Source organism: Puma concolor, chromosome D2 (genome assembly GCF_028749965.1).
Source record: "Puma concolor isolate L17-30 chromosome D2, mPumCon1.1.hap2, whole genome shotgun sequence".
In the NCBI taxonomy this organism is placed as follows: domain Eukaryota; kingdom Metazoa; phylum Chordata; class Mammalia; order Carnivora; family Felidae; genus Puma; species Puma concolor.
Genome location: NC_141677.1, coordinates 52845213 through 52863085, shown reverse-complemented (window position 1 = coordinate 52863085; position 17873 = coordinate 52845213). Strand labels below are relative to the sequence as shown.

The following is a 17873-nucleotide window of genomic DNA, read 5'->3' as shown; positions in this document are numbered from 1 at the left end:
ACAAGGGGGGCCTCAGGTCACCGATGGCAAGGGCCACCCCATCCAGGTCCTGACCATGAAACTGGAGGATGAATACCTCCTCCACCAGGAGGCGCTCCTGAGAGAGGATAATATAGACAGATGGCTACGAGAATTCCCCTCGGTTTGGGCAGAGACAGGGGGGATGGGACTAGCCGCTCACAGGACCCCAGTCCTGGTAGAGCTCAAGCCAGGAGAGAGTCCGGTAAGGATCAAACAATACCCCATGTCTCAGGAGGCCCGGAAGGGGATCCAGCCACACATCCGGAGACTACGAAGCCTAGGGGTACTAGTTCCTTGCCAGTCTGCCTGGAACACCCCCTTACTGCCGGTCAAAAAGCCTCACACAAATGACTACCGACCGGTACAAGACCTCCGGGAAGTAAATAAGAGGGTCGCGGACATACACCCAACTGTTCCCAACCCATATACTCTCTTGAGCTCCTTAGCGCCCTCCAGGGTCTGGTATACTGTACTAGATTTAAAGGACGCCTTCTTCAGTCTGCCGTTGGCACCCCAGAGCCAACCCTTGTTCGCCTTCGAGTGGCATGATCCGGAGGAGGGCTACAATGGGCAACTCACCTGGACACGGCTACCTCAGGGATTCAAAAATTCACCCACCATCTTCGACGAGGCAGTACACGAGGACCTGGTATTTACAGACACCTTCTCTGGCTGGGTGGAGGCATACCCAACCAAGCATGAAACGGCTCAGACGGTGGCTAAGAAGCTACTAGAAGACATCTTACTCAGGTATGGTTTTCCTGCCATGGTAGGATCAGACAATGGACCAGCTTTTATCTCGCAGGTAACACAGGCGGTAGCCAAGGCGGTGGGGGCAAACTGGAAATTACATTGTGCTTATAGGCCCCAGAGCTCAGGACAGGTAGAAAGAATGAATAGAACCCTAAAAGAGACCCTTACCAAATTAACCATGGAGACTGGCGGGGACTGGGTGACTCTCCTACCGTACGCCCTTTACCGGGTTAGAAACACTCCTTACACTCCGGGTTTTACTCCCTACGAGATCATGTTTGGCAGGCCACCCCCTGTTATTCCCAGCCTTCGAGCTGAACTTATTGCTGAGTTTAAAGATCAAGAACTTTTTCTTTCCTTGAGCGGGCTCCAGAGGGCGCACGAGGACATTTGGCCGCGCCTCCGTGCCATCTACGAGGCTGGCCCGATCGCGACACCTCATCAGTACAGGCCGGGAGACTGGGTCTACGTCAAGAGGCACCACCGAGAGACTCTCGAGCCGCGCTGGAAGGGACCCTACATCGTGGTGTTGACAACCCCCACCGCTCTCAAGGTAGACGGCATCGCGACCTGGGTCCATCACACCCACGCTCAGCCAGCGGACCCCTCCTCGATCCGGAAGGACGTTGTCACGCGATGGGCCATCAGTCGGGACCAACACAGCCCGCTCAACCTCAAGCTACAGCGCATTTGACCTACCTAATATTGGTAACTCTGTTAACTGCTTGTCATTGCTCATGCTGCCGGGAGTCCCCACGCCCCCCAAAACATCACCTGGCAGATCATAGACACCAGCTTGGGGACAATACTTAATCAGACGTCCCAGAGCCACCCCAGGGACACTTGGTTCCCAGAACTTTGCATAAACCTCCAAACTCTGTTCCCCTTGTCACCATAAATGCAGCCGGTCCCATGATTGGGTCCCTAAGCTACATGACAAGGGGGGAATGAAAGGGCGGGCCTACGCCAGCCGACTCCATCTTGTTCTGTGTCCTTCACCTTGACCACACCTCCTCCCCTTGAGTAACCCCCCCCTCACCTGCCTAACAGGACTCGGACCCTTCCCCAGGACCCTTCCCCAGCCAATCGGTTGAGGCCATAGCCATTACCTCACCAACTGCCCCAGGCCCCAATAAAACCTTTGTCCTTTTGAAACTCGCTCTCTTTCCCTGGTATCTCACCGCTGCGTCGGTGCAGGTAGGGGATTGAGCTCGAGCTAGCTCGAATAAAGGCTCTTTGCTTTTGCATCGGACTCGGCTCCCTAGTGGTCTTTGGGGATCATGAATTCTGGGCATAACACTACGAGGTAGGTAGGTTTGTTAGCTCCATTAACAAATTATTTTCAAGCAGCAGTCGAGGTGTGAGGAGAGTAAGTAACTGGCCCAAGGAAACAAAAGTAGTACATAGTAAACCCCAACCCAGGCAGTCTGGCTCCAAAGCACGACTGGTAAACCTAAAGGATTAACGGCTGTGTGGCCATCTGGGTGAACTGATCTTGTATTTGCTCCTGTGAAAGACCACCCTGGTCTTTCTCTCACCCTATCTTCTGTTATTCACCCTATCTTCTCACCCTATCTTCTGTTAATCAGTTATCTACCTTCTTCCATTAATCACCCATAATATTCTCCCCTATATTCTCACAATCTCCTCTCTCTTTTCCTTAAGCATAGGAGATGTGGGCAAGGGGGAAATGGCCAAACTAATGGTTTTGGGGAGGAACACATAAGATCTGAAGCTAGCCAATGAAATGCCATACTTAGTTTGTTTCCAGTGGTCTCCATGGCATTTTAACATTCATTTGGCAGAATATCTGTGACCATCCAGACACTGGATATACATTGTTTCATACTGAAAATAATGTGAAAGAAGTTGGTTTTATTTGGTGTCAATATTAACACATAGCTTTTGAAGCTGTATGTATTGGCAGTTTTCCTAAGCACTAGTTTAAGAGTGTAGTGAAAAGAATAGTTTGCTTTTATAATGTATTTTAAACTAATGGTTTTAAGTAATTGCCAAATGTTAAAAAATTGAGCTGAAGCCTGACTGATTGTATAACTTTAATATTTGAAAAATTTTCTTCCAGAAATGAACAACTTAATACAATACAGATTTGTACAAAAAAGACAGACCATTAAAAACTTTTGATCATACAGACAAAAATATGATTAAGCAAAGATTTAAAAAGGACAGGACATTTTGTAAATACTGATAAATACTGTGCAATGCTTTAATTTACTGTGGCGGATATAAAAATCAAGAATTCCTTAACAGATTATATTTAAAAAAGCAACTACATGAATTTTCTAGCTATTTAAATTAATGAAATAGAACAGTAGTGATTTTTTTAAAAAATGAGGTATTATTACACTGTAAACCAAAAACAGAACATAAATAAATAAAGGCAATGTGTAAGTAAGTGATAAATGGTTACAAATTTCAACTTATTAACAACAGACAATAATAGTTTTCCAGTTATTTATGGACTTTGTCATTTAAAAATTTGGCTTGCTTGTGTACTTATTTAAAAGTGACATAGCTATCGATATACAAGCACATCATTAAACATGCAGACCAAGCCAGCACAATTTTCCCGTCTCTACCAAATAAAAACTGTTTACATTTTATTTAAAACACTTAAGTCTGATTTCTTATACATGATTCTTTTTTGCTTACTAGTAAGCAGTAACCTACATTAAACATCTTACGTTCTATTTCAAGCAGAGTAACCGAGAAGCAGTTTTATTTGCATATGGATAAAAAACAGAGCAAACGAAACAAAACCAACATGCCTTGAACTTTCTTAGGATTTTCCAAGGTTTTTAAGAAGAAAAATCCTTGACATAGTATACCCTATGGAAAAGCAGAGTCACTTCCGTCTTAAAGAGAATAGTAAACAAAGTAATTAACTCCTTTTCCTTGAAGATTGGCGAATTGGCTTTCGAACTACAGGAGAATGAGTTAATTCGTTCCTCCACCCTAAAAGAATTCTGCTGGTTGGGTGCAGGAAGCAGAGCAATAAGAAAACAGTGTAACTGAGAAAAAATTGGGGGACAGTATTATTTGCCTGTGAACCATATGCTGGTACTAAATGCTGGCTTCATTATTATTGCAAATACATCTTCAGAGTTTTCTGAAGGAAAGCTATTCAAAGTATAATAAAGAAGTCTTGATTCGAAAATATTTGTAACATGCTAATAAAACTGCTTCATTTGCTGTAAATAAAAAGAAAACCATTTACTGTCTCACTTAAAATGTAGTTTCTTTTTACATGCTGCTTTTTTAAGAAACTCCAAAAAGGGAACTTTTGAATTTACTACATTCAGAATCCAGTGAAATACAAACATTTTGGCCAAAATGTTGAACTTTATTTTTACACCAAGCTATATCATTTTGACACAGATGTTATTATTGTATTCACTTTTGTCAAATATCTTATCCTAGCCTTTAGCAAAAATTAGTGTTTCAGTACAACTGGTGATCAAAAATACTAGAAATAAGCCTTGTATGTCAAAGTATGTATAAAAACAGTTCTTTTCTTTTGTGCTTGTAATTGACTTAATTTATCAACAATTAGTTAGATCTGATTTCCTTTCTAATATTCTGACCCTTAAGAAGAAATGATCATTATACAAATATTACAGAATACTCTAACTAGTTTACTGCCAACATGCATGCAGACTAACGTTACTTAAAAGAACATAACCTCGAACCCAATGGTCTGAAAATAGTTAACACTCCTGTACAGTCATCTTTATTGATTTGTAAAAGCTGTATACACATCTAAAACCCTGAATTTACTTTGTAAAAATAAATCTTTTAGCAATAAATGGCACTATCAAAATCCCATTATTCTCAGGCTAGTATGTAGTTATTTACATGCTTTTCAGCAACAGTTGAAAAGAATCTTATAGGACCAAAGCCAGTATATCAAAAAACCCTGTAAACTGCATTTATACTGCTGTTTGTTGTTGCCCTCAGGTGTATGAAAATATGGCTACATGCCTTACATGAATGAGAATGTAGCTATGTGCGTTGCTACGTGTGCTGGCAGCACGCAATCTGCCACTGGGCTCCGCGACGGGGTCAACGCGTGCTTCACTGTGCTTTGCTTTCCCAGTGGAACACCTGTGAGAAGCTACTTACAGAGAATCATAAAGTGCTATAAAAAAGAGGGGCCGGACCCACACCTGTCTCTGCTGTCTGGTCTCTTCCTTACTCGAGCGATTTCTGTGTTTTTAGAAAATCGTGCCTCCCCCATTGAACATACTTCATACTCGATTTAAAAAAAAAAATCAGTATTTTAAAGTTGGTGAGCTTTGTCAAGGTGTTTGTCAAGGTGAGACAGAGACATGAAAAGGTTAAAGGCACAATAAGAGGGAAGTGAATGCTACATATAAAATATATTTCAAGTCTTCTAGGTTACTCAAGTCCAAAACCTTCTGAATTTGAAATTCCAATGATCAATTTCTGCTTCAGGTCCTTTTTGCTCTTGTAGGGGGGAAGGCAAAGTTGATTGAAGCAGGTGTGGGCCACAGGCAACCTAGGGGAAAAAATGTATTTTAAAGATACTAAGTCTCAAAATACATACAGGATAGCTGCTAAACTACTTTCAAACAGGGCAATTCAAATCTATTTCACTATGGTAGGAGGCGGCTCATCAATCCCTTCGCTGAACAGATACTTACAGAGTACTACTACCTATCGGCACCAGTCTAGACACTGAGGCAGCCTCTGAAGACAAGGCAGTCAATGTCCCCGTGCTCCTGGGAAACTTTCATCCTAGAGGCATTATGTTTGGAGTCAGACTGAATTTGAATGCTGTCTCCCCGACTACTGGCCATGGGACCTTGTTCCAGTAGCTTCATGTCTCCAAATCTTAGTGTCCTTGCCACCATGACAGGGTAAGCCATCCAAGTGGGTTGTTTAAAAGATTTAAACAGGCAGGATGGTAGACAATATAACTGTTACTATAATTTCAGTCTTGACCGTCAAAAAGTAATAAAAAGATCACTCCTGGATACTTGATATCTGCACCCTCCATGCTGCTGCCCTCAGCACCCCCCCCAACCCCCCCCATCCTCTCCTCCATGACACTGTGTATCTATCTTCACCCTAGAGGCTACGGATTTCTTAGGCCCTTCCTTCAGTCTTTATGAACATCACAGCATCACAAAGGTTGTCAGAGAAGTCCGTGAATAAAAATAGGGAATGTACCAGGGAAAAGGAGAACATTTTAAAAGAAGTTTATATTATTAGAAACTAAACTTTGACAGCCCTCTGTACTGAAAGACTTAAAATTGTTATAGTCAGTTTGCATTTATTAGAAACTAAACTTTGACAGCCCTCTTTACTGAAAGACTTAAAATTGTTATAGTCAGTTTGCATTTACTGAGTGCTTGGTCTATGATAAGCATTGTGCCAAATGCTTTTATATGCAGTGTTTAAGACTCAAAGCAATCTAAAAAACAGATTTTTGTTATCCTCAATTTACCGATGAGGAAAACTAAACATGGGAATATACGAGTTAAGTAATCTGTTCCAGGTTGTAGAGCCGGTGAAGTCACACACACCCGAAAATCAAATTCAGATCAGTCTGACTTTACACCAATATTGTTACCATGTAAAAATTTAACATTCTTATTTAACAAAAACCTAGTGGGTCTATGACAGTGATGTATACATCTTTGACGGTCACTTATATTTAATCTTTGTGAATGTCTTACTGCAAATCCTAGAGTTGTGGAAGATTCAGGCCTAAACCATGGGAACTCATAAAATAATCCCTGAAATAATAATAGGAAAAGTTTAGATGTAATGTCACCTTTGTATTAAATTACATAACTCAGATTACCTTTTTTTTTTTTTTTTTAACTTTGAGAGAGAGAGAGAAAGCGAGCTGGGGAGGGCAGAGAAAGGGGGAGAAAGAATCCCAAGCAGTCAGCACAGAGCCCAATGCAGGGCTTGAACTCATGAAACATGAGATCATGATCTGAGCTGAAATCAAGAGTTGGACGCTTAATTGACTGAGCCACCCAGGCACCCCTCACCTTAATAATTTTTAATAAAAAAAAAACCTTTAAATAAAAATGAACATTACACAATATTCTACTAAAAGCCAGCTAGATTTTAAAAGGGACTACAAAGCAGTTGACTTAGCATTGTAAAAAAGGCAATAGGTTATCAGTCAGCATTAGCAAGTCTCAAAAATTAACAGAGAACTTTAAAGCACACTCTCTCATTTCAGGCTTGTTTTTACTCCCAAGATTTTTCTATGAAAATGACTTCAGACTGAAAGACTCCTCTAAGTCCAAGCATATTATTATTAGCAAAATTTACAGATTAAAAATAAAATTACAATCTGGAAAGTTACCAGTTAGTAGAAGTTTCATTCTTTGAGATTTTAAAGTTCAAGTCAGCCATTCCTCCTACAGGCACTCTGTCACTTCCTGTAGTAAAATGTAGCAACTTCTTTTGAAGATCAAGAGGAAATCCAAGCACAACATCCCAAAAATATCTAAAGAACACCAAAGGAAATTTATATAAAATGTCTTGTCAGAAATCCTGCAGGTCAGAGTAAAGTAACATAAAGTAAGCTCTGAGGATAAAAATTCCCTTAAACATACATAATACTCCTTAATGTGAGATTGACAAATGACAAGCCTCTATGTATGACTTATTTCTAACATTATTATAAAAGTAACATTTTTATAAAATTATAAAAGTAGTCCAACAGGGTATAGTACAAAAGCCATTTCTCTATTATATAACTTACAATTCTTATTTCTTCAGTACAGTGCTATTAAAATTCTACTTACAAGTATAGCATCCCTAAAATTCTAGAACCAAAGTCATTTTTTAAAATTTAAAATCTATCCTTTTATTTATTTTTTAATTTTTTTAAATTTTATTTTTTTAATTTACATCCAAATTAGTTAGCATGTAGTGCAACAATGATTTCAGGAGCACATTCCTTAATGCCCTTTATCCATTTAGCCCATCCCCCCTCCCACAACCCCTCCAGTAACCCTCTGTTTGTTCTCCATATTTAAGAGTCTCTTATATTTTGTCCCCCTTCCTGCTTTTATATTATTTTTGCTTCCATTCCCTTAAGTTCATCTATTTTAAATTTTTTTTTTTTTTTTTCAACGTTTATTTATTTTTTTTGGGACAGAGAGAGACAGAGCATGAACGGGGGAGGGGCAGAGAGAGAGGGAGACACAGAATCGGAAACAGGCTCCAGGCTCTGAGCCATCAGCCCAGAGCCCGATGCGGGGCTCGAACTCACGGACCGCGAGATCGTGACCTGGTTGAAGTCGGACACTCAACCGACTGCGCCACCCAGGCGCCCCAAGTTCATCTTTTTTATATCTTAAATTCCACATATCAATGAAGTCATATGATGTTTGTCTTTCTCTAATTTCGCTTAGCATAATACCCTCCAGTTTCATCCACATAGTTGCAAATGGCAAGATTTCATTCCTTCTGATTGCCGAGTAATACTCCATTGTGTGTGTGTGCGTGTGTGTGTGCGTGTGTGTGTGCGTGTGCGTGTGTGTATACTACTTCTTCTTTATCCATTCATCCATGAATGGACATTTGGGCTCTTTCCATACTTTGGATACTGTTGATAGTGCTGCTATAAACATTGGCGTGCAGGTGTCCCTTCGGAACAGCATACCTGTATCCCTTGGATAAATACCTGGTAGTGCAATTGCTGGGTTGTAGGGTAGTTCTATTTTTAATTTTTTGAGGAACCTCCATACTGTTTTCCAGAGTGGCTGCACCCACTTGCATTCCCACCCACAATGCAAGAGATCCTCTTTCTCCGCATCCTTGCCAACATCTGTTGCTACCTGAGTTGTTAATGTTAGCCATTCTGACAGGTGTAAGGTGGTATCTCCTTGTAGTTTTGATTTATATTTGGCTGATGATGAGTGAGTGATGTTGAGCATTTTTCATGTGTTGGTTGGCCATCTGGATATCTTCTTTGGAGAAGTGTCTATTCATGTCTTTTGCCCATTTCTTCACTGGATTATTTGTTTTTTAGGTGTTGAGTTTGATAAGTTCTTTATAGATTTTGGATACTAACCCTTTGTCTGATATGTCGTTTGCAAATATCTTCTCCCATTCTGTCAGATGCCTTTTGCTGTTTTGCTGTTTCCTTCGCTGTGCAGAAGCTTTTTATTTTGATGAGGTCCCAATAGTTCATTTTTACTTTGGTTTCCCTTATATCCAGAGACATGTTGAGTAAGAAGTTGCTGAAGGCAAGATCAAAGAGGTTTTTGCCTGCTTTCTCCTCGAGGATTTTGATGGCTTCCTGTCTTACATTTAGGTCTTTCATCCATTTTGAGTTTATTTTTCTGAATGGTGTAAGAAAGTGGTCCAAGGCTCATTTATCTGCATGTCACTGTCCAGTTTTCCCAGCACCACTTGCTGAAGAGACTCTTTATTCCAGTGGATATTCTTTCCTGCTTTGTCAAAAATTAGTTGGCCGTACGTGTATGGTCCATTTCTGAGTTCTCTATTCTGTTCCATTGATCTGAATGTCTGTTTTTGTGCCAGAACCATACTGTCTTGATGATTACAACTTTGTAATAAAGCTTGAAGCCCAGGATTGTGATGCCTCCAGCTTTGGTTTTCTTTCTCAAGATTGCTTTGGCTATTCAGGGTCTTTTCTGGTCCCATACAAATTTTAGGATTGTTTGTTCTAGCTCTGTGAAGAATGCTGCTGGTGTTATTTTGATAGGGATTGCATTGAATATGTAGATTGCTTTGGGTAGCATTGACATTTTAACAATATTTGTTCTTCCTATCCAGGAGCATGGAATATTTTTCCCTTTTTTTGTGTCTTCTTCAATTTCTTTCATAAGTTTTCTATAGTTTTCAGCGTATAGATTTTTCACCTCTTTGGTTAGATTTATTCCTAGGTATTTTATGTTTTGTGGTGCAATTGTAAACAGGATCGATTCCTTGATTTCTCTTTCTATTGCTTCATTGTTGGTGTATAGGAATGCAACCGATTTCTGTGCATTGATTTTATATCCTGCAACTTTGCTGAATTCATGAATCAGTTCTAGCAGTTTTTTGGTAGAATCTTTTGATTGGTAGAGTATCATGTCATCTGTGAAGAGTGAAAGTTTGACCTTCTCCTGGCTGATTTGGATGCCTTTTATTTCTTTGTGTTATCTGATTGCTGAGGCTAAGACTTCCAATACTATGTTGAATAACAGTGGCAAGAATGGACATCCCTGTCTTGTTCCTGACCTTAGGGGGAAAGCTCTCAGTTTTTCCCCATTGAGGATGATATTAGTGTTGGGTCTTTCACACATGGCTTTTATGATCTTGAAGTATGATCCTTCTGTCCCTACTTTCTTGAGGGTTTTTAGCAAGAAAGGATGTTGTATTTTGTCAAATGCTTTCTCTGCATCTATTGAGAGGATCAGATGGTTCTTGTCCTTTCTTTTATTGATGTGATGAATCACGTTGATTGTTTTGCAGATATTGAACCAGCCCTGCATCCCAGGTATAAATCCCAGTTGGTCATGGTGAATAATTTTTTAAAATGTATTGTTGGATCCAGTTGGCTAGTATCTTGTTGAGGATTTTTGCATCCATGTTCATCAGGGAAATTGGTCTATAGTTCTCCTTTTTAGTGGGTCTCTGTCTGGTTTTGGAATCAAGGTAATGCTGGCTTCATAGAAAGAATTTGGAAGTTTTCCTCCCATTTCTATTTTTTAGAACAGCTTCAAGAGAATTGGTGTTAACTCTCTCTTAAATGTTTGGTAGAATTCCCCTGGAAAGCCATCTGGCCCCAGACTCTTATTTTTTGGGAGATTTTGATTACTAATTCGATTTCTTTACTGGTTATGGGTCTGTTCAAATTTTCTATGTCTTCCTACTGCAGTTTTGGTAGTATATATGTTTCTAGGAATTTGTCCATTTCTTCCAGATTGCCCATTTTATTGGTGTATAATTGCTCATAATATTCTCTTATTATTGTTTTTATTTCTGCTGTGTTGGTTGTGATCTCTCTTCTTTCATTCTTGATTTTATTTATTTGGGTCCTTTCCTTTTTCTTTTTGCTCAAACTGGCTAGTGGTTTATCAATTTTGTTAATTCTTTCAAAGAACCAGCTTCTGGTTTCATTGATCTGTTCTACTATTTTTTTGGTTTTGATAGCATTAATTTCTGCTCTAATTTTTATTATTTCTTGTCTCCGGCTGGTTTTGGGTTTTATTTGCTGTTCTCAGTTCTTTTTTTTTTTTAATTTTTTTTTCAATGTTTGTTTATTTTTGGGACAGAGAGAGACAGAGCATGAACGGGGGAGGGGCAGAGAGAGAGGGAGACACAGAATCAGAAACAGGCTCCAGGCTCTGAGCCATCAGCCCAGAGCCTGACACGGGCTCGAACTCACGGACCGCGAGATCGTGACCTGGCTGAAGTCGGACGCTTAACCGACTGCGCCACCCAGGCGCTCCTCAGTTCTTTAAGGCATAAGGTTAGGTTGTGTATCTGAGATATTTTTTCCTTCTTTAGGAAGGTCTGGATTGCTATATACTTCCCTCTTATGATGGCCTTTCCTGCGTCCCAGAGGTTTTGGTTTGTGGTGTTACATTTTCATTGGCGTCCATGAACTTTTTAATTTCCTCTTTAACTTCTTGGTTAGCCCATTCATTCTTTAGGGGGATGTTCTTTAGTCTCCAAGTATTTGTTACCTTTCCAAATTTTTTCTTGTGGTTGATTTAGAGTTTCATAGCGTTGTGATCTGAAAATATGCACGGCATGATCTCAATCTTTTTGTACTTGTTGACGGCTGTTTTGTGTCCCAGTATGTGGTCTATTCTGGAGAAATTTCCATGTGCACTGGAGAAGAATGTATATTCCGCTGCTTTAGGATAAAATGCTCTGAATATATCTGTTAAGTCCATCTGGTCCAGTGTGTCATTCAAAGCCATTGTTACCTTGTTGATTTTTGATTAGATGATCTGTCTATTGCTGTGAGTGGAGGGTTGAAGTCCCCTACTATTATGGTATTACTACAATGAGTTTCTTTATGTTTGTGATTAATTGATTTATATATTTGGGTGCTTCCACATTTGGCACATAAATATTTACATTGTTAGGTCTTCTTGGTGGATAGACCCCCTTAATTATGATATAATGCCCTTCTTTATCTCTTGATACAGTCTTCACTTTAAAGTCTAGATTGTTGGGGCGCCTGGGTGGCTCAGTCGGTTGGGCGTCCGACTTCGGCTCAGGTCATGATCTCACGGTCTGTGGGTTCAAGCCCCACGTTGGGCTCTGTGCTGACAGCTCAGAGCCTGGAGCCTGTTTCAGATTCTGTGTCTCCCTCTTTCTCTGACCCTCCCCTGTTCATGCTCTCTCTGTCTCAAAAATAAATAAATGTTAAAAAAAAATTTTAAAAAAACGTCTAGATTGTCGGATATAAGTATGGCTTTTCCAGCTTTCTTTTGCTGATCATTAGCATGATAGATGGTTCTCCATCCCCTTACTTTCAATCTGAAGGTGTCTTTAGGTCCAAAGTGGGTCTCTTGTAAACAGCTTATAGATGGATCTTGTTTTCTTATCCATTCTATTACCCTGTGTCTTTTGATTGAAGCATTTAGTCCACTGATGTTTAGAGTTAGTACTGAAAGATATGAATTTATTGCCATTATGTCGCTTGTAGAGCTGGAGTTTCTGGTGGTGTTCTCTGGTCCTTTCCAGTCTTTGTTGCTTTTGGTCTTTATTTATTGTTTTTTATTTTTATTTTTTCATCTTTTCTCCCCTCAGAGAGTCCCCCTTAAAATTTCTTGCAGGACTGGTTTAGTGGTCACGAACTCCTTTAATTTTTGTTTGTCTGGGAAACCTTTTATCTCTCCTTCTATTTTGAATGACAGGCTGCATATTTTTCTGATTCAGCACATTGAATATATCCTGCCACTCCTTTCTGGCCTGCACATAACCCTTCTACCCCTATTTCTCTCTCTTCCTCTTCTAGGACCCTTATGATTCTGATGTTGTTCCTTTTTAATGAGTCACTGATTTCTCTAATTCTTAAATCGTGCTATTTTGCCTTAATCTCCCTCTTTTTTTCTGCTTCATTATTCTCCATAAGTTTGTCCTCTGTATCACTGATTCTCTGTTCTGCCTCATCCATCCTTGCCACTGTGGCCTCCATTTGAGATTGCAGCTCAGTTATACCATTTTTTATTTCATCCTGACTAGCTTTTACTTCTTTTATCTCTGCATAAAGGGATTCTAATCTATTTTCGACTCCAGCTAGTATTCTTATTATTGTGATTCTAAATTCTGGTTCAGACACCTTTCTTGTATCTGTGTTGTTTAAGTCCCTGGCTGTTGTTTCTTCCTGCTCTTTCTTTTGGGGTGAATTCCTTCGTTTCATCATTTCGAAGGGAGAAAAGGAATTAATGAGGTAGAAAAATTAAAATAAAAAATTGAAATTAAAACAATATTAAAATTAAAAAATTAAAAACAAGCACACACACAAAAAAAATCAAATAAATGATGCTAGATCCTAGGTGTGTTTTGGTCTGGGTGTTCAAAGTGGCTTGATAGACTAGAGAAAAAAGGGGGGAAAAAAGAAAAATTGTTTGAATATTTGAAAAAAATGAATACACTGAAGTAGACTAAAATGAAATGATTGCAGTAAAATAGAATTTGAAAATATTTACACAAAAGTAAAAAATACAGTAGAAAAAAATTAAAGAAAAATATTTTTAATAAAAATTGAAAATAGAAATGAATTTTCTTTTTCTGTATTCAAGAAAAAGAAGAGAAACAAAAAAGAGAAAAAAGAAAAAAAAACAAAGAAAATTGGACAGACTGGCTAACAGACTGAAATACGACTTAAATTACTTCATTTTCCACTAGAAGTCAAACTATGAAGTGCTTTATAGTCCATAAACTAAGCAGCAGTGAGACTTGTGTTCTTGAAGAGTGAGGTTGGCCCAGTTGGGTGTGGCTTAGTGTAATGGTTCCGTTCTCCACTAGATGGCGCTGCTTAGCTTACTGGGGTGGATTGTTATGGCGCTTGTAGTTGCGTATACACCGGAGTGGTGAAAATTGCGTCACCCAGCTACCCAGTCTCTACTATTGGAACTCTGTTCTCAATCAGCAACTGTGCACCTATCCTTTGTCCTCGGCTTCCGTCCACTCCCTGCTTTTACACAGTCCATGACCAAGCCCCAGGCAGCGCCTCCCTCCCGAGTTTTGTCTCAGATGTGGCTGTTTCTCCTGGCCCCTTCCATCTGAGGGACTGTGGCTTTGACCCGTTCAGCCCCTACGTGGAGGGTCTCACCGAGCAATGGCCGGGTGCTGGCCGCACCCAGGAGCGCTTGCGGGACCGTGCTGCTGCAGATGCCCAGAGACTGTGACCAGGTGCCAGCCCACCCCAGAAAAAGTTTGCGAAATAGTGTAGCAGCAGCATTTCAAGGCTTATGAGAAATCACAACACACATCTGGCACCAGGCTTCACCCTTAATGACCTTGTTCCAGCACCAGTGAATGTGGCTGTTCTCTGGGGTCTGCTGGGACCAGATGGCCTCACATCCTCTACCAAATGTCCTTCCAGCAGTGGAACTGGTTATCCCCGTGTGGCCTGAGAACCTCCCAGACCCCACTCTGCTCCTGGGGATTCGCCCTTCCCAACAGAGCACCTCCAGGTATCAGCTGTGGAGTTTCAGACTCTGTGCTCCCTGTTTATAGTCTTAATGGAATTTAAACTTTCTCCTTTCTCCCTTTTTAGTTCAGTCCCTGTGGCTGTTTCCAATTTTCCACTTTCTCTCCAGCTGCTTTCAGCGGGGGGTACTTTTCCCATATTCTCTCCCATGGTCTCCGCCCTCTCTCTGCATGCAAAAGCAGCTCCCTGTCCTCTGTGGCTTCTCTTTCCCCAAGTTCATCTCTCCGTGCCATGTACCTGCTGAATTCTGTGGTTCAGGCTGTGCAGATTGTTGTGTTAATCCTCAGATCAGTTTTCTAGGTGTGAAGGATGGTTTAGTGTTGGTCTGGCTGTATTTCATGGATGTGAGACACACAAAAAACCTCCATGCTGTTCTGCCATCTTGGCTCCTCCCCAAAGTCATTTTTTTTAAAGTAAAGTCTCTAGGGGGTGCCTGGGTGGCTCAGTAGGCTAAGCATCCTACTCTTGATTTCAGCTTAGGTCATGGTCTCATTGTTTGTGAGTTCGAGCCCCAAGTTAGGCTCTGTGCTGACAGCTTGGAGCTTGCTTAGGATTCTTGCTCTCTCTCTCTCTCTCTACCCCTCCCCTGTGCTCATTCATGCTCTCTCTCTCCCTCTCTCTCAAAATAAATAAACTTAAAAAAAGAGTAAATTTTCTATAGTTTTACAGAAACTTACTTAGATCACTTTCTCCCAAGTGGATTGCTAAGTGATTTCATATTTAATAGTCTCACCTTACTTTCTAAAGATAAAATAAGGTAGGGTGGGACTCTACAATATTTGAGCTAACTTAACTTGATTCAAAGAGTGTGAATTTGACAAATAAGTCACATTCTCTTTCATTCCCTCTCTGCAATCTCACTTTCAGAAGGAAATGAGCTCACCGTATAGTTAAGTCTGTTTTCGCGTAGCCATCATACTGAGTGCTTCTCTGCAGAGCGTGCATATCCAGCTCAGGACTTCCACAGACCAGAATTTCAACCTCTTCTGGACGAAGCAGCTGCCGACAGTCATTTCCCCAAAATAATAATAAAAAGTGATGATTAAAAAAGTGAAATTGGAACTATCTTCCCTGAATCAAATTACAAAACATGTCTTCTAGTAAATCAAGCCATTTTTGTTAAAGAAAAATCTCCATTTTTATTTTTCTACCGAGGTTAAGATATTTTTGCTTCTGCAAGTTTATAAATCTTGTCAAACTATTAGGCTCTCCCTTTTGCAAACAGTAATTAGCTGTTTGCCAGAAAAACAAGCAGATGACTAAGCATGAATCCAAATTACAATTCTCCCCCCACAGCCTGCTTGAAACTCTGAGTTACTCCAGCCTCCTCCCGATACCCCACGCACCTTCTAGGTGCATGCAGAATTTGGGTACTTGGGTTACAGTCTGTCTCATGTCGCCTACTTGTTTTTTCACCCATATAAGTTGTCTCCCACCTAAAGAGATTAAAACTTAAGAACAGAGACCATGCTACGCCATTTCATTCTTATTTTCCCTCCTTCCACCCCCACAACTACCAGTGCGTCACAGCCAAAATCCACTTAGAACTCAATAAAGTGCTCCATTTTCAAAGGTGTTTTTAACAACAAGTATGTGACAAAGGTTACTCTAAAACAAGCTCTCTTCTATAAAAATAACTCAAATGGAAGACCTTATTCCAAACCTTCATAATAAAACCGAGGGGAGATACAAGTGGCATGATGCAGTGCACCCTACGTAGCTTGGGTGGAGAGCAGTGCTTCTTTAGAAAGCTATGCTTTTATCTTAGGATATTTCCGACACAGTGTTCTATATAGCAGCTGACCCATATTCACATAGCTAAGGCAAGCCAAACCAACGAGAGTTCATCATGATTCTGAAGACAAACTATTTCCTATGGGTAAATGATAACTCCAAGCTGCAGCCAGAAGCAGTTTCAATATGTTCCTTAATCAGAAGAAGTTGTGGCTTTCGCCCGGGAGCTTGTGTTGACTCCGTTAAGACCTTGAGCCTATGGGATCTCTTCATCTACTCTTGAGGAAAATTCTTAAAGCCCCAAAAGAGACAGTATAAGACACAGCACAAGGAAAGAAAAATAGAGTTGACTGGCCTTTTTTCCTATTAGAGAATTAAGGCTGAAATGAGAAAACTCTTTTTATTTCTAGCTCTACCTTTAAAAAGTAGAAATTATTTTCTATTTTAGAAGCTTATCTATTAAAATACTTAAGGACTTATTTGTCAATATTATAGTATTACAAAACCTAATTAAAAGCCTAAGTTAGTTTTAAACTCACCATCAGGGCATTTGAAGCACACACACTATGAAATCCATAATAAAATGCAGCAAACTGCTTATAGATGGATTTGTTGAGAAGAAAGTCAACATAAAGCTGTACATATTCTGGAAAGCAATTTTACATCTGTTAAACAGTAAAAGTAAATGGTAAACATTAATGCATTTTAATTAAGAAATGGTGTCTAACTTACCTTTCCTATTTTGATTGGTAACTGGAATTTTATCACCACCTGGCTTTAAATTATAGGACTTAATTATTCCAAATTCTTCTTGAAAAACCTGATGGGAGATTCCAACACACGATATTTATTGCTATGGTTAATTTAATAGTAGGATCCAGTGAACTGGTCTGTGACATTTAAGAACAGTTTTCTTCCTGGTTTTAAATATAGAAACTACAGGGACAAATCCTCTCTGTTGAATACAGTTAAACACCTAACAGCTGTTCATAAACTTGTGTGGCCATTTAGATAATACACAGGTCTTTGGAGCTTTTGGAGCTATGTGGATTACTCTGATTTCCATCTCCCAATTATTGTTAGGGGAATGGAAATGAGACCATTTTGGTCTGAACCATTAGTTCCCGCTTCTAACTTTTTTCTTGTAAATATTTAGTCATTTTTGAGAGGTGGTGGCGGGGGGGGGGGGAGGAGGGGGAAGGGATGAGAGGGGAAGGGGCAGAGAGAGAGGGACAGAGGATCTTAGGCGGGCTCTGTGCTAACAGCAGCAACAGCAAGACTATGTGGGGCTTGAACTCACAAACCGTGACATCATGACCCAAGACGAAGTTAGATGCTCAACTAACTGAGCCACCCAAGTGCCCCATGCTCCTATCTTCTTGTATGAAGCTAAAATAGAGGCTTATTTTTATTTTTGTTTGAGAGAGAGAGAGCATGCGTGCACAAGACAGGGAGGGGCAAAGAGAGAGGGAGAGAGAGAATCCCAAGCAGGCTCTGCACCACCAGCCCAGAGCCCGACCTCATGAACCATGAGGTCATGACCTGACCCGAAACCAAGAGCTGGATGCTTAACTAACAGGGTCACCCAGGCTTCCCGTTTGTTTCTTTTAGTTTTTATTAGGAGAGGCTTATTTTTAGAAGCTGAAAACTGTGAAAAAGTAAC

At 40.2% G+C, this 17873-nt stretch overlaps 1 protein-coding gene across 2 annotated transcripts in view; it reads right to left on the bottom strand.

Moving 5' to 3' along the window:
- Nucleotides 1-2818: 2818 nt before the first annotated feature.
- Nucleotides 2819-17873, bottom strand: part of HECTD2 (HECT domain E3 ubiquitin protein ligase 2) — a 79435-nt gene continuing 64380 nt past the window's right edge. For both annotated transcript variants that reach the window (XM_086680356.1, XM_086680355.1), the window contains 5 exons: nt 16943-17030; nt 16750-16856; nt 15360-15475; nt 7145-7288; nt 2819-5314 (listed from right to left, as the gene is read on the bottom strand). In XM_086680356.1, coding sequence (XP_086536482.1) covers nt 5194-5314; nt 7145-7288; nt 15360-15475; nt 16750-16856; nt 16943-17030 — 576 coding nt within the window. In that variant the 3' untranslated portion in view covers nt 2819-5193. The remainder of the gene's footprint in view (nt 5315-7144; nt 7289-15359; nt 15476-16749; nt 16857-16942; nt 17031-17873) is intronic.